Below are 14141 nucleotides of genomic sequence, written 5' to 3'. Positions count from 1 at the left end.
AGAACCCCCGGTGGTTCTTAACCTTTTGAGAGAGTGGAAACGGTTTGAGTTTCAAAATGATTTACTGTACCGGAGACGCCAATTAGGACCAGAGACATCATTGCAGTTAGTCTTGCCTGATTCATTACGTTCAACAGTCATGCAAAGCCTACATGATGATATGGGGCATCTTGGGGTTGAACGTACGACAGATCTCATTCGGTCCCGTTTTTACTGGCCAAGAATGGCTAGTGATATCGAAATCAAAGTTAAAACTTGCGAAAGATGTATCCGTCGGAAGGCCCTCCCTGACAAAGCTGCTCCAATGGTGAGTATTACCACCACCAGACCTATGGAGTTAGTTTGCATGGATTTTCTCTCCATAGAACCAGACAGTAAGAACACTAAAGATGTCTTAGTGATTACAGACCATTTTACAAAGTATGCAGTGTCCATCCCAACCAAAGATCAGAAAGCCACCACCGTCGCGAAGAACCTGTGGGAACATTTTTTAGTCCACTACGGGTTTCCTGAGCGTCTTCATAGTGATCAGGGACGGGATTTCGAATCACGTACAATCAAGGAACTTTGTTCTTTACTTGGTATCCGTAAAGTCAGAACGAGCCCTTATCACCCTCGTGGCAACCCCGTTGAACGGTACAATCGTACATTACTCAGCATGTTGGGAACTTTACAAGCCACTGAGAAACATCACTGGCGCGATTTTGTAAAACCACTTACTCACTCGTACAATTGTACAAAAAATGACGTGACGGGATACTCTCCCTACGAGCTAATGTTCGGTAGGCAGCCTCGGTTGCCTATAGATATTGCCTTTGGGTTACCGCATTTGAACAAGCCCTCTATAACTCATTCTCAGTATGTTAAAGAACTGAAGAGTCATCTGGAACAGAGTTATGACATTGTCATAAAAAACTCTCAAAAAACAGCGAGGAAGAACAAAGAACGGTTCGACAGAAACATTCGTGAGTCCACACTAGGTGTGGGAGATCGTGTTTTAGTCCGAAATCTTCGCTTAAGAGAAAAGCATAAATTAGCAGACAAATGGGAGCAAACAGTGTATATAGTTCTCAAACAGGTGGAAAACTTGCCAGTATACACTGTAAAACCAGAGAACGGAGAAGGACCCAACAGAACACTCCACAGAGATCTTTTACTGCCTTGTGGTTTTCTCTCTTCATTAGAAAATGAAACAGAACGCGTTACGAAACCTAGCAGACCTCATACAAGACAGAGTTCAGCCTTAGAACCTGACCCAGATGAGCCACTTGACGAAGAGGTAGATGAGTTTTATTACTCTGATCTTCCACAAGTGCTAAACCGACCATCCTATCAAATAGCGGTCACCTTGCCAAATAGGGAACTCATAGCAGATTCAGGACCGGTAAATAATATTCAACAACAAAACACACTATCCTTACACACAGGGGATCGCAAGGAACCAACCTTAGCTGGTAATGAAAATGCTGAATTGTCCTTACTTGACAAAGGCATCAACACCGAAACATTCTTACCTGACAGAATGAGTGAAACTGCGACATTCTTACCTGAAAGAGTGAAAGAAGCAGCAACATACTTACCTGAAAAAACGAAAAAAAAACGAAGTATACTTACCTGACGTAGAAACGGGGGATGAAACTAACACAAACCTACCTCAATTGGATGGTGTCCTAAAGTCGCAGCAACGTGATGTAAGTTTTGAACCCATCATACACGATCAGACACATACATCTGAAAAGACCAAAGTCTTAGAGAATAGCTCATCAGCTCTGTCGGAAACAGAGAGCTCACTTCGTCCTGTCTCAGTTGAGAATCAAACCGAAACGGATGAGCATGATACTGTGCAACCAGAGATGTATGTCAGGAGATCTGAACGAAGTAGTCAGCCTCCTCAAAGACTAACTTACTCTCAATTGGGCAATCCACTAGTGACCGTAGTTAGGTCCCTTTTCCAAGGACTTAATAAAGCTTTTATTGACTCTCTTACTCAAGAAGTTGTGTACCCCGTAGAAACAATGCACAGGGACGTGCATGATATTTAATGGGGGAGGATGTAACCCAGAAGCTAGAACCTTAATGAGGTATTAACTAATTGGCTTACTAATATGATCCATCCTCAATTTAGATAAAATATAAAATATAAATTAAGGAAATTAACAATACTAATTAATAGATATCTAATTAACTAATAGATAATTTCATAATGAATTATTGGAAGGGTGAATAACTAAAATAACGAGTTTAATATTAAACATCGGTTAAAACAAGAATCTTGAACATCCCTAACAGAAACAGAAGAGGAAAGCTGTATACTATTGGTCCAGGTGGGAATCTGAAATTTCATTGGCTGAGAGAAATAAGTCCCGCCTCCGCGAAATAAAACCGTGCGACGCAGCTGAGCGAGAGGAGAGACAAACGGCTGTGCAGCACGCAGATACAGAAAGCAAAGACTGAGCGGTTAGAGAGAGAGAGAGAGAGAAAAAAAAACAACGGTCGAGGCCGTGAAGAACCCTGATTTGGGTGCCGCATAGATAGAGGGAGAGGCGGACTTGACTCCTTCTAATAAGAGCTAGGAACTTGGAACCAACGCGGTGAGTAAAGAAAAAAGAAGAGAAAAAGCTAACGATGCAACTTAAAAAAAAAGGAAACTTAAATAGCTTATCAAATTAATTCCATTCTTATAGATTTGTGTGGAGACGACAGAGTGAACCAATCCTCTGTAGGAGGGAACCGTTGGAGCGCGTTGGTGAGTGAATGAGATTAAATTCAGTAAATTATTAAATTCAAAAAGCTAATTACAGCAACCGAGGTGACAGCAGTGGGCTGCTAGACGTTAGATCCCAGGAGTTAACATCTCAAACTACCAGTTAACGGTGGTAGGGCATATAGGAGTTAACGGCTCAAACCGCCAGTTAACGGCGGTACGGCATATGGGATTCCCAGGAGTTAACGGCTCAAACCGCCAGTTAACGGTGGTACGGCCTAGATGTACAAGGTCCTCAGGGGCGTTATAGCTAACGCCATAGAATTAGCAATGCGTCCCTTAACCAAACATTTAATAATAAAAAAAATAGATAAATAAAAATAAATAAAAGCTAACTGATTAGGGAGGAATTATTTTACAATGGTGGACCAAAGGACCAGAATTTATATTTTGTTGAATTTTGTTATAGAACATTTTATTTATTTATTTATTTATTTATTTATTTATTTATTGTGTTACAGATATACAAGGTGTCACAATGCTGTATAGAAACACAACTAAATGTATCCTTGTTGTCATGAATGTATTTCTTGTTGAATAGTGTAGAGTAATAGAATCTAACTGAGCCTATTGAGCTGAACAATTGTTGTCATATGTAATTATATTTCCAGAGCTACTGAGAATTATTTTAATAGACAATCAAATTGATGTTATGTTAGTTGAACTGTGAACCCAAACATGATTGGCTATGCCAATAGAGTGAAGCATTTGTTTAAGTCTGTAAGACTTTATGCTGTGATGTGACGAGAAGGGTCGATGCCAACTCGCTAACAGTCCTGTTGTTTACAGGCTGGGTTTTTTTTTTTCCTTGGGTTTGATCCCGACTCCTATGATCACTCACTTGGAACGAGAACTGGATTTCTTCCTGACGAGGGAGATGGCGAGCCTTAACCACTGAACGAACCAGGACATCTCAAGTAACTGAAGAGCAGACTGCTCTCTTCTGTGAACAATCTCAACGGTGTGGTAGGAAAAAATCGCACCACCGGACTCTGACTTTCACCCCAAGCGTGGGGATTTGACTTGACGCCGGCTGACTTGTGACTCATATGATCAAATCTCATACCGACCATTTTACTATTGTCGATTGTTTTCATCTGTTTTTATGTGTTATCTTTATGTGTTATATCTCCCATTATTATTAAAATTTAGTATATAAACCGTTTCATGCTCTACCCGTGACTCCAGTCATTCTTAAACAACCTCCAATTCTCCCCGAACCTAATTATTGGCCCATTTGTTTATTTTTTCTTTTAATTATCTTATTGTATCCTGTAATCCGGTTACAAAGGTTTTAATCAGGTTCTTCCTCGGGACCGAGGAGGAAGGTGTGACGAGTTCTGCAAAATATATAATTTAACAAAAAGAATCCTGCATCAATCCAAAACCGCCAGCATATCAAAGTTCACCCGATGTGAGGTGATCAGAGTCAAACCGAGCCGAAGCTGACACTCTGACAGGAACCGGCCTGAATCTCCTCGTCTGACACAAACGTCCTGGCAGCGGAGTTAAGACGAGTGACAGAACACGACATGAAGCTGACGTGAGCTGCTCCCAACCCCACATAAAAAACTAAAATCCCTGAGCCGACGACTTCCTCGCTGCTGTCTGACGGCGTCCTAGGTTCTGGATCAGCGTGTCAGAGACAAACACGGGTGGGATGAAGAGTCGGGTTTGTTACTGAAGCTGCTTTAGAACGTGGTGATAAATCTGAGACACCATCAACACAAAGGTTAAAAAACATTCAAATATACAAAAAATTACAATTATCAAAAAAATAAATAAGCAAAAACCCTCAAATGTGATTAAAAAGCATGCATTTATATAAATAGTTTGCTTCTAAACAGGATTTTGCTCCTTTGTTACATTTCTCCCTGATTGTGACACTAGATGAAAACAAAGGAAACTCTTTAGTTTAAACACTAAACAAAAGTCTACGGGCTAAGTGATCCGATCTGGCTCTGCTGCAGGATCAGCAGCCGGTGAGACGGAGTAAATCTGGTCAGCAGCTCAAGGACAGGCCGATATCAGTCAAACAGGAAAACAAGACAGGAGGAGACTCTGAGTCAAAACAACCGCCATCTTCCCAGTTTCAAACATCACGTAGAGCGACGACGAGCTGGCGAGTACCTCCCCTCACCAGTACAACTGTAAATAACCACACAGGTAAACACTGCGCTAAAGGTCGAGTATGGTCCGCAGGTCACCTGGCAACTTGTGGTTCATTTGCGAACATGATCCGACCAACCCTTCACAACGACCACGTGTACGCTGCTGGTCTGAGCCAAACACCCAAACAGGCAAAAACATCATCAGCTGAACGTCAGCAGATAAATAAACTGAAGGCTTCAAACGTCAAGAACAACTGGAAGCATCCCGTCAGATCCGTGACAGATTCACATCGTTATGGAGTTCGGTGGTAAATATTTCTAAATGGTGATTTAAAGATGAGATGAGGTCTAATTTGTTTTTATTTTGGTTTTTGGTTCATTTCAGGATTTTATCAGACAGAGCCAAACAGGAAATGGACTTTTGTAGAAACAAAATTAAAGTTATTTCTGACTTTACTTGTATGTCCTTTTATGTATAATTTGTTTTTGTTTGTTCTTTTTCCTCTTTTCTTTGGGATCATTTATATTTGATTTTGGTTAAAATCATTTAGTAAACACAGTGAGGTCAGCATTAACACACCATCATATCTTTGTCCATGTTTCAGTCTGATAAATTAAGATTAAACTCAGATTATTTTAATCTCTTTATGTGTTGATTGAGTTAAACGTGGCTCCATAACTTAATTTGAATCCATTAAATCTCTGATAATGTTTGACTGATCAAATTAACCTGCAGGTGTGTTTCCTGTAGGGCATTAATAATCCTAACTTTGTTTGGAACTCAGATGCTCAGATTAAAAATCTGCTAGCTTCTTTAACTTCCTGTTTCTGAGGTCAGCGAAGCGGCTTTTTCTCCATTTGAGTCGATGTTGAGAAAATCGCCCAAACGCCGCTCCGCTAATGAAAAAAAATCACAGCTCTTTTCCAGAAACCAGCGATAAGGAGACAATCTCCGACATCTGCTGCTACAGAACCGAGGAACCCGCACAAATAAAAGTCAGCCCGGCTGCCGGCATCGATCCCTCTGATTGATTAAAGACTCCGTTTGAGCCGGACGGAGAGATGGAGAGTAGAGTTATTCACACTCCAGATCAGACAGGAAGGACTAGTCGCTTGTTGCTTTAGCATGGTGGATTAAACGGTTTAAAGGTTTGTCAGCTAAATGCTCGTATATCTTTTGTTATCCAGCTTTCAGGGAAGATTTGGAGCCACTAAAAGGCCTTCAAATTTACTACAGCCTGGAGACAGAGAACTGGAAGTGTTTCAACAAATCCTGCAACAGAAAGACGCACTTGTCCTGATAAAACTCGGACTCTGCTGGAAGATTTACCTCCACGTTTACGTGAACTTACTGCTGGTTTTATTTGCGTTTTAAACACGTCTTACAGTAATTGTTCTGTCTTCAGCCCCGAGGTGTGCCCAGGAACACTCAAGAGGTCTCACAAATAATGATATTAAACATTTCTTCAAATGTACTTTATGGAATTTATTTACCTGTTAATGTTTTATTTAAATTTCTTTTATTTAAAATAATAGTGAAGCTATTTCAACACCAACCATGAACAAATAAACAAACTGACCTGAAACATTTTATCTGGTTAAAGTAGACATTTTTCACAGCTGGTTAAGATCATAAGATGTTAAAAACATGTGAAGTGTTGCGTATTAAAAACAGGTTATCTTGTGTTTGTTTGTTGTAACTGAAGTAATTAATCTCAAGCTGAAGTAAAAAAACAAACTTTGTTGTTTTAACGTCGGGTTTAAATAAAGGAGACATCAGAATTACTCGGTTTTGTGAATCAGGCTGAAAAACAAAAAGCATCTTTCTCTGGTCAAAACAAATCAGCCGAGTTCTAATCCAATGATCCGCTCGGCTGCTTTATTCTAATCGATGTCAGCGGCGGTGGCGGTGGCGTGCGTTCTGAGAGCCGCAGCTCAGAAATAACTCTGCAGAGACCAGCGGGGGGGTGGGGGGTGAGCGTTAACCAGAGGAATCGGCGATGCTCCACTGGTTTGATGTTACAATCACAGAAGGGATTGACAAGGTCATGACCCGCGGATCTGAACGCTTCTCTGCTCTCAGTGCGGTAAGTCTGAGTGTTAGCAAAGAGGGCACAGAGGTCACGGGAAGATGCACAGACCCGGCAGAGCCTGCTGAGCCAATCAGAGTAAAGGTCTACAGCAGAACGTAAGCACTGATGCACATCTGCTTCTGGGTGACTTCGGAGACAAGATGGCCGCGGCGGCGGCTAATGGACTTCAGCAGAGACAAGGACAGCCAAGACTAGGTCCGTTCTGCAGACGCTGAGACCCTATTTAGGGTGGAGATTCACCAACAGGTGAGTTTGAGGTTCCACATAAGAGCTCAGCAAATCATTAATGATTCAATCATCTTTCATATTAGATAGAAAATCTGGCATGAAGGACGGCGTTCAACACTTTTGGTCAGGGATGTTTAAACTTTCCAGTCAGGAATTCCTTAAGATTCCTACATTTAAAAATGGAAAAGTGTAATGTTGTAATGTTTTTTTGTCTTACATAAACTGATTTAGGAACATTTTCTTTGTTTCTCCTCTGAGGTTCTCTGCTTTCCCCAGACATCATCCAACGACTGCTGAGCTGAACCGAGGACCCAAGGGGGAAGGTGGAGGTGGATCCCTTTAGATCTCATCCAGATGTGTTCTTTAATCCAGTAATTAGCTGCAATTACAGTAACAACACTCTGGTATGGAGTGACCGTATTTGCACACTGATTTATTCCTCTATTTGTATCACGAGGAGCTCCTTCAGCTCATTTCTACTTCAGGGTTTATCTCCCAGTTCTCCTTATCTCTCGTCACCACTCTCCTCCCCCAGACACCCCCCACCCCCCCACCCCAGGTGTGATTCATCTGGTTTCCATCCTGAAGGGCAGCGATGGGGAGAGAAGAGAGGAGAAGAAAAGAGGAGACAGCAGAGCGGGATGGGACACAACAAGAGCCCCTTTAGATGTTGCAGACGATGCCTTTAATCCCATCAATAGCTGCAATTATAGTAATTATCTCTAATAGTGGTGCTTTGTGTCGAGGCTCTGATATGTTTAACAGAGGATGCAGAGCCGCGCCGCCTCCACCTGCCTCCGCCCCTTCACATTGATGCTAATGAAACCGACAGAAAACAAGGAGAAACCTATGATGGTCCCAGGAGGTTCAGAGACCACTGAGTGGTTTTCAAGCTCCTGGTGGAGGTCTAGTGGAGCTCTGAGAAACGGTCCTGAGTGGTTTCTGAACAGCGGTGTGTGTGTGTGTGTGTGTAGCAGGTACTTTAAATTGTTCGTTCCTGAGATTTTTAGGTAATTTTGATTCAAAATTAAAGGAAATTAGAAGTTGTGTAACTGATCCAACATGAATCTGTGTTTTTGGACACAGACGTCTCCGGTTACAGCACACATCTGGAACAGAGAACCGTTTATTTATTTTACTCTAACACTTAAAAGGTTTTTAACAAACCAACCATAACACATAAAAGCTAACATGCATAGCACACACAGTCGGACTAGAAAAACTGTTTATTGATACAAAATAATGCTGTTGACAATAAGATTATTAGGCTACAGATTTTCTAGGGTACATGCAAATGTGTGAGACTCTTATTGTGAACGGTTGAAGAAAGTTCTGATTTTCTCCCAGAGGTAGCTCAAAGATGACGCCTCGGATAATTAAAGAGTCGTTATTGGTTGGTTTATTGATTCACTATGTCATCACTTTCCTACTCGTATCTTCTTTTGTTTTGACATCACTTCCTGTTACTCTGTCTGACAAGGAACAGACGCATTCTGGGTTATAAACCTTTAACCGTTTTGTGACGTTTGTGCTCCTCCTGTCTGGACCAGACACGTCACGCTTCAGAGATAATTTGTTGTCGAAAAAACAACCGTTAGATATGGAGCTGTTTTGTAATCCAACACGTCTGGCGGTTCAGATCGGTTCAAAAATGAGTAGAAATAGCAGACTGAAGCAACTGAAGGAACTTAAGGCTGAGTGTAAATTTTTTAGGGTGAAATATTGAACCTGAGGAGCGTTTGAGGCCTTGAAACAATGCTGGTTAATGAGAGCGTGCATGTGTGTGTGTGTGTGTGTGTTCCCTCCATCTGATGAATTATTGAGCCGCTCCCCTCTCCTGTCTGCCTCACATATCCCTGCATCACACTAAGACCTGGCTGAGATCCTGCTGAGTTTTTCGCAAAGAAGGTGTGTGTGTGTGTGTGTGTGTGTGTGTGTGTGTGTGTGTGTGTGTGTGTGTGTGCGTGTGTGCGTGTGTGCGTGTGTGTGTGTGTGTGTGTGTGTGTGTGTGTGTGTGTGTGTGTGTGTGTGTGTGTGTGTGTGTGTGTGTGTGCGTGTGCGTGTGCGTGTGTGTGTGTGTGGTAATGAGTGTTTTTCTGTCACAGAGGAAGTGGAAGTCAGGAATGATGTTTTTAAAATAAAATTTGAAGTACTCAGAACCGTTTCAAACCTTTTAAACTTTCCAGCGTTCCTAGAGGATATAGTGCGTCACTCATATTTTGCATCCTTGTGTGCAGCCGCATGGGTCTCTGATGCTTCTATTAACCCTCCAAATGTGAATAAAACAGTCCATCTGTTTTCTGTAAGAGTTGTTTTCAGGAGTGTTCTGCACAACGGGATTTAAACGAGGGTTTAGAGATTTCATGATGACGCTTTAAAGGTTTTCTGTCTTCCTGTGAACTTCAAGAGAAAACTTGAGCAGCTGTTTTTGTACTGGCCTCTTTCTAAAAGGTCAACGTTGAAAATAATCTTTCTGAATTAAAAGTCAAAGTTATAAAATGTTTACAGGCACTTGTACCGTAAGTGGAGGCTGTTCAAAACTGAGTTGCTTTAACTTCCTGAGGCTCAAATTTGAGAATGTGGGTTGTTTTGATTTAAATGAAGTTAATTAAAACTCAAAAATGACTCAAAAGCTTCTAAATACAGTTCCTACCAACTCTAGCACCAGCAACCAAATCTCTTCATATACAGTATCTGTGTGTGATTGATAAATGTGTCCTGCTCCAGCGATTCGTCGGCATGAGACTGACCTCGTACAGCGTGATGGCCCCATTGGTCTCGTTGGGAGCTTTCCACTGCATGAAGATCTTCTCCTCATACGGAGTGTTCTGTAGAGACTCCATCGGTACCAAGCCCGGCACTGCAGGGATGGAGCAGAAAATGTTCCAACATCAGCACCGTATCTTTGTGTCCTCCACTCACTTTAATATATTTTGAGAGTCAAAACATTAAAATACAAATTAATGAGAAATATTACTGGCATGAACCCAAGGCAGCTTTATTTATATAGCACGTTTCACACACAGGCGATCCAAAGTGCTTTCCATTAGCAAGAACATTAAAATCAACAAAAAAAAACAAAAAATCTAAGTTAAAGGGTGAGCAGATATGGTGCAGAAGGTGCAGCATAAGAATATGAATACATGATAAGCCTGAAGCCAGGTGGGTGGGGTGGTGCCTTCACTGATCCTGGTTAACGACAGATTCTTACAATGACAAGCATCAGTTAGTTTTTAGCATCACAGTAGCATTATTTTCATTTTTCTCTAAATGACAGAGCTGATAATGGTCTAAAGGTTTTTTAGAGTTACTACTCATTGTCTCACAAAATAATAAATTCCACTCCCAGGTTTGTGGGTTTGGTTCTTCTCTTCAAAAACTGAAGCGGACTTGTTTCAGTGCAAAAGCTAAAAAACACAAATGCACTGAGAATATAAATCCCCATAAACCTTAGACTTCATTCTGATGCAAATCAGCGAGCCTGCAGATTCTGCAGAATATTAAAAACCTAGCAGAGGAAAAATCAAATGAGTGAAAAAAGAAAAAGAAATCAGATTTCGCTTCAGTTTCATGTAGTTTAATTCTGCTAATTAAATGTAACACAGCCTTTTCTGAAGAAATATTAAGATGTCTAAAATCTTATTACGGGTGAGGCAAACCGGCGGTTTGAGTCGCTAAATTTCATCACGGAGGATGTTTGCAGGAATTGGGAGCGACAGATTTAATAACATCTTTAAATTCACTTCAGATTAAAGTTCCTTTAAACGCATTAGGAGTCGCCGAGGAACACAAACAGTTTTATTCTCTTCACCTCCTCCTCGAACCTTAAAATATGTCACACAAGATAAAAGTCTGTGTTAATTCTGATTACTTGATGAAAGTAAGCTTCATTTGTAAAATCATAAAATGTTCTTTTCCTGAGAAAAACACACTGTCATTAAGGTAAATCTGTCAGCCTGGGTTTTGGTTTTCAGTCACAGAAAATACTTTATTTTTAGCTAATAATTATACTGAATTATCATGAATTAAATAAACATTAACCCTGTAGGAGTAGTAGCTCTGACCAGTAACAATAAACTTGATTATATCTAGGTCCATAAACCATATTTTCAGACTTTATCAGTGATGCATTCTTCAATTTGTTCCATGTTTTCCGCTATATATCTCTTTTCTTTTTGAAGCAGCAAAGACGGCGCTGTTAATGAATTTGCACAAAGGGGCAAGCTGACCAATTACAAGTTTGCCTTTTCCATCTCTTGTGAAGAATAGTCAAAAATCTTCTCTTTATCTAAGGACAGAGCACATTAATCAACATTTCTGTAAATGTGCCAGTGTTAGCCAGCAGGCTAATTTTCAACTGTAGTCCAAAAATTGGGGCATGTCTCAGTCTTCCTCTGCGAGCGCGTCAGAGGGCTCCTGCATCGACGCTTAAAGGCCTTACGTTTAACTGGATGTGACTTTTTTTAGACTGCTTTTGTGTTTGACTTCCTGTCTTGCCCAATCGAAGCTGTAGCACATACAAAGTAAACTCCAGACATAATGACAGCTTCCCTTCACTTCTGGGACGTGTCCAAAAGGTTTTGCAACGTTTTCACGTCCGGTGGAAAGGAGGATTTTGAGAGACGCATTTACTGCTGAACTTCACCTAGTAACAGGACAGTGTGTGTGTGTGTGTGTGTGTGTGTGTGTGTGTGTGTGTGTGTGTGTGTGTGTGTGTGTGTGTGTGTGTGTGTGTTTTCAGGAAGATGGAGGATTTCACACATCTTTACAAACGCATGCAGACTAAAATTGTGTCAGACAACTCGTCGAGGAGAAAAATAACAACCTGTTAAAACACACACACACACAAACACACACACACACACACACACACACACACACACACACACACACGCAGGTGTGAATTGTTCAAAATGCTGAGGAGAGACAGAGCTAGAAGGAAGCGTAGCTGTTAGAGAGAGAGAGAGAGAGAGAGAGAGAGAGAGAGAGAGAGAGAGAGAGAGAGAGAGAGAGAGAGAGAGAGAGAGAGAGAGAGAGTGTGTGTGTGTAATAATGCACAGATTTATTTCCCACAGAGGAGTGACCTCTGACCTCTTCTTCTAGTCAAACACCTTTAGCAGCAGATGAAGTCAGGCGTATTCCGCCCAACTGATGTAAATATGGATGGACAGACATCCATTCTTCTTCATTTGTTGAAAACCTGAACCCCAAATATCCCGATTACAAAGAGATGTCATGTGGAATTAGAATTTGTTTTTAGGGAAGCGTATTTCCGCCAGCGTACGGACAAAATAGAGGAGCAGTTTTTTCTAATAAGAATGTTTCTTGATATTACAACACTATTACTTATTACTAGTATGTTTCTCATTAACTCATTCACTGCCATTGACAACTAAAGTTGTCATTTTAAATCCAACCATTCACTGCCAATGACGACTAAAGTCGTCATTTGCATTTTTTTACTGTGTGGGCGTCGGAACGAGCCCCCGCACCGTGAGAACAAACATCTCAGCTCTAAAGCCGATCTTCATCTGCATACGTCACACATCATGTGATCAGGAAGCAGAAAAGCCATGTGTTAGGAGATCGTTTTGGGCTGCTGCTGTAAAAAAAAGTGAGGCGTGAACCAGAAAAGCTTCTGCCGATCACAATTCAACAACGGATTATGAAAGAACAGATAAATGTCGAAACGCGCGGATTCTTCCTGATGTAAGAGGTGAGTCTCCGCTTTGTTTTTGTAGTTTTGACGTCAACATCATCCTAGCGCACAACGCTCTGTGACTCTTAAAAAAACTGTAAAAACAGAGAGAAGTGCTGGCAGTGAATGAGTTAAAAAATAATAGTAATTATGAGACAGCACATAACATTAAAAATGGCAAGATCTCACAGGATGTTTGAATCTTCTCTAATAACACCCGCATGAGATTGAGTAAGTGAGCTTTGTGGCTTTTGGGAAGCAGTAACTAGTGAGAGGACAGTGTTATATCTGTCTTTTACTTTGAAAACAATGAATTAACAACTCTTACTGGTTCTCTCAGTGAGTGAAGCTATCATATGTCCGGTGGAGAGAGAGCTAGCAAGTGTATGCACTCATTCAGCAGTTCACCCCCGTGTTGTTGCAGCCGCTGTATTCTTAAAAGTTAGACGTCAACACCTGGAACTTCATCAACTTAGATTTTCACACTTTTACTGTTTCAACATGTGTTATTATGAGAACGTTTCTCATTGCAACATGACTGATCTCCCATTATAACAACAAACATTCTTGTTATTACAAGATACTGCTGCTCTGTTTGTTTCCGTTGACTGACGGCACTGTATCTCCATGTGATTGTAACTAAATAACTAGTCTTAAATGGTACATATAATATTTGCCCTAATAATGAAAGTAACAACTTAATACATTTATACCACTTAAATATTTCTGTCATTTTCTAAAGTCAAGACTCTTCCAAAACAAGCAAAAAAAAAAGATCTCCAGGAGATCAAGGGAGATATTTTGCAGGAAGGTGCAGAATGAAGTCTCAGTGTGACGTAACGTTGCAGGTGTCATTCTACCTTGATTGACAAAATTTTAACTATGCAGTGAAATATTGTTTCCTGTAAATTATGATTTGTCTTTCTGTCATCCAGCAGAATCTCATGAGGTTTCTCATGAACACCAGTGGCTACAATCCAGAGTTTTTATATAACAGATCATTTAGACTAGAGGCTGATCAATGGAAAGCACCTGAAGTCGTTCTCCCCACATCTGTATTTAAAACACATTGTTTTACAATTATTATGCTGTTTACTCATGTGTTATTTTTAAAGACTTAGTTGTTCACAACAAGTCGCCAACTCTGCATCAGTCTCAAATACTCACACACTCTGCATGGGGCTCTACGGGACGGGAGATGAGCTTAGCAGAAATAACAGAAATGGATACGTCGACTAAACAGCTGC

At 40.8% G+C, this 14141-nt stretch overlaps 1 protein-coding gene across 17 annotated transcripts in view; it reads right to left on the bottom strand.

The window, feature by feature from the left end:
- The window catches only part of ptprt (protein tyrosine phosphatase receptor type T), a 345765-nt gene that overhangs the window by 161669 nt on the left and 169955 nt on the right, over positions 1–14141 (bottom strand). For all 17 annotated transcript variants that reach the window (XM_054732036.2, XM_054732027.2, XM_054732015.2 and 14 more), the window contains exon 11: positions 9947–10056. In XM_054732036.2, the coding sequence (XP_054588011.1) occupies positions 9947–10056 (110 nt within the window). The remainder of the gene's footprint in view (positions 1–9946; positions 10057–14141) is intronic.

Source organism: Nothobranchius furzeri, chromosome 3, assembly GCF_043380555.1.
Source record: "Nothobranchius furzeri strain GRZ-AD chromosome 3, NfurGRZ-RIMD1, whole genome shotgun sequence".
NCBI lineage: Eukaryota > Metazoa > Chordata > Actinopteri > Cyprinodontiformes > Nothobranchiidae > Nothobranchius > Nothobranchius furzeri.
The sequence above is the reverse complement of the archived record's forward strand: the minus strand, read 5'-3'. Positions and strand labels throughout refer to the sequence as shown.